The 1,947-nt window shown below is 59.8% G+C and overlaps 1 protein-coding gene across 1 annotated transcript; it reads left to right on the top strand.

Moving 5' to 3' along the window:
* Positions 1–211: 211 nt before the first annotated feature.
* On the top strand, positions 212–1,672 carry BAG5 (BAG cochaperone 5; the record flags this gene model as incomplete). Its single annotated transcript, XM_084239972.1, has 1 exon — positions 212–1,672. Exon 1 carries the CDS (start codon positions 329–331, stop codon positions 1,670–1,672), a length of 1,344 nt encoding a protein of 447 aa, XP_084096098.1. The 5' UTR covers positions 212–328.
* Between the last annotated feature and the right edge of the window lie 275 nt (positions 1,673–1,947).

Raw genomic sequence — 1,947 nt, 5'->3', positions numbered from 1 at the left:
ACGCACACAAGAACTGGGGTACAGGCCAGAGGTACAGGGTGAGAGGACTCATCAGAGACAGAGTGGGGAGCACAACAGGCGAATCCACTGAAACCCACTGCTGAGGGGAACAGCGGGGAGACAGGAGAGGGCTGCTGCGCCCTGTGGGTAGCTCCCTGGCCGGGTGGAACTCAGGCCGCAGGGGCTCTCAGGCCGCAGGGGCTGCGCTAGCTTGGTGGCGCTGAGAGTGACTCCTGCGCCCCCAGGGCGGCCTGCCTGCAGAGACCGTGTGGCGTGACCGCTTCTTCTTGTCTCCTCCTAGTGCTTGTGAAACGGAACCCAACACAGCATGGATATGGGAAACCAACACCCTTCCCTCAGGAGGCTGCAGGAAATCCAGAAGGAGGTGAAAAGCATAGAGCAGCAGGTGACCGGCTTCAGCGGGCTCTCGGACGACAAGAATTACAAGAGACTGGAGAGGACTCTCACCAAACAGCTTTTTGAGATCGACTCCGTGGACACTGAAGGGAAAGGCGACATCCAGCAGGCGAGGAAGAGGGCGGCCCAGGAGACGGAGCGTCTCCTCAAAGAGCTGGAACAGAACGCGAGCCACCCCTGCCGGCTGGAGATACAGACCATCTTCCAGGAGGCCCAGGCCCTGGTGGAGCAGAAGATCGTGCCCTTTTTCAGCAGGGGCTGCTGCGTGACGGACGAGTTCGAGGAGGGCATCCAGGACATCATCCTGCGGCTGACGCACGTCAAGACGGGGGGCAAGGTGTCCCTGCGGAAGGCCCGCTACCGCACCCTCACCCGCATCTGTGCCGTGCAGGAGATCATCGAGGACTGCACCAAGAAGCAGCCCTCGCTGCCGCTGTCCGAGGACACGCACCCCTCTGTGGCCAAGATCAACTCGGTGATGTGCGAGGTGAACAAGGCCAGGGGCACCCTGATCGCCCTCCTGATGGGCGTGAGCAGCAACGAGACCTGCCGGCACCTGTCCTGCGTGCTCTCGGGGCTGATCGCGGACCTGGACGCGCTGGACGTGTGCGGGCGGACGGAGATCCGCAACTACCGCAGGGAGGTGGTGGAGGACATCAACCAGCTGCTGAAGCACCTGGATCTGGAGGAGGAGGCGGACACGACCCCCGCCTTCGACCTGGGGCAGAACCAGTCCATCTTGAAGATCGAGAAGGTCCTCAAGAGGATGAGAGAGATCAAAAACGAACTTCTTGAAGCCCAGAAGCCTCCGGAGCTGTATCTGAGTGCCAAGACTGAGCTGCAGGGCCTGATCGGACAGCTGGACGAGGTGAGCCTGGAGAAGAACCCCTGCATCCGCGAGGCACGGCGGCGCGCGGTGGTTGAGGTGCAGACCCTCATCACCTACATCGACCTGAAGGAGGCCCTGGAGAGGAGGAAGCTGCTGGCGTGTGAGGAGCACCCGTCCCACAGAGCCGTCTGGACCGTCCTGGGGAGCTTGTCCGAGATCCAGGGGGAGGTCCTCTCCTTCGACGGCAGCCGGACCGACAAGAACTACATCCGGCTGGAGGAGCTGCTCACCAAGCAGCTGCTGGCGCTGGACGCCGTGGACCCGCAGGGCGAGGAGCAGAGCAAGGCCGCGCGCAAGCAGGCCGTGAAGCTGGCGCAGAACATCCTCAGCTACCTCGACATGAAGTCTGACGAGTGGGAGTACTGACGCCCCCCGGCCGCGCGCTCCGGCCACGCCAGTATTTATGACTGAAGCAAATTATATTGAGTATCTCCGCGGCTTTTCATGTTGCAAAACAAATATCATTACAACACATTTAACTTTTCCACTTGGGTCATTATCTGTATGTTGTGCTGTGGTTTTTGGTTTGGGGTTTTTTAATCAGAAAATGGAATCAGGGCAGCTTTTCTGATTTCTAAGTGGGTTGGGCAAGTATTAAATGCAGCTATTGCAGAACCTGGAAACAGAAACTGATGTGGCGC

Source organism: Talpa europaea (genome assembly GCF_964194135.1).
Source record: "Talpa europaea genome assembly, chromosome: 8".
NCBI lineage: Eukaryota > Metazoa > Chordata > Mammalia > Eulipotyphla > Talpidae > Talpa > Talpa europaea.
The sequence above is the reverse complement of the archived record's forward strand: the minus strand, read 5'-3'. Positions and strand labels throughout refer to the sequence as shown.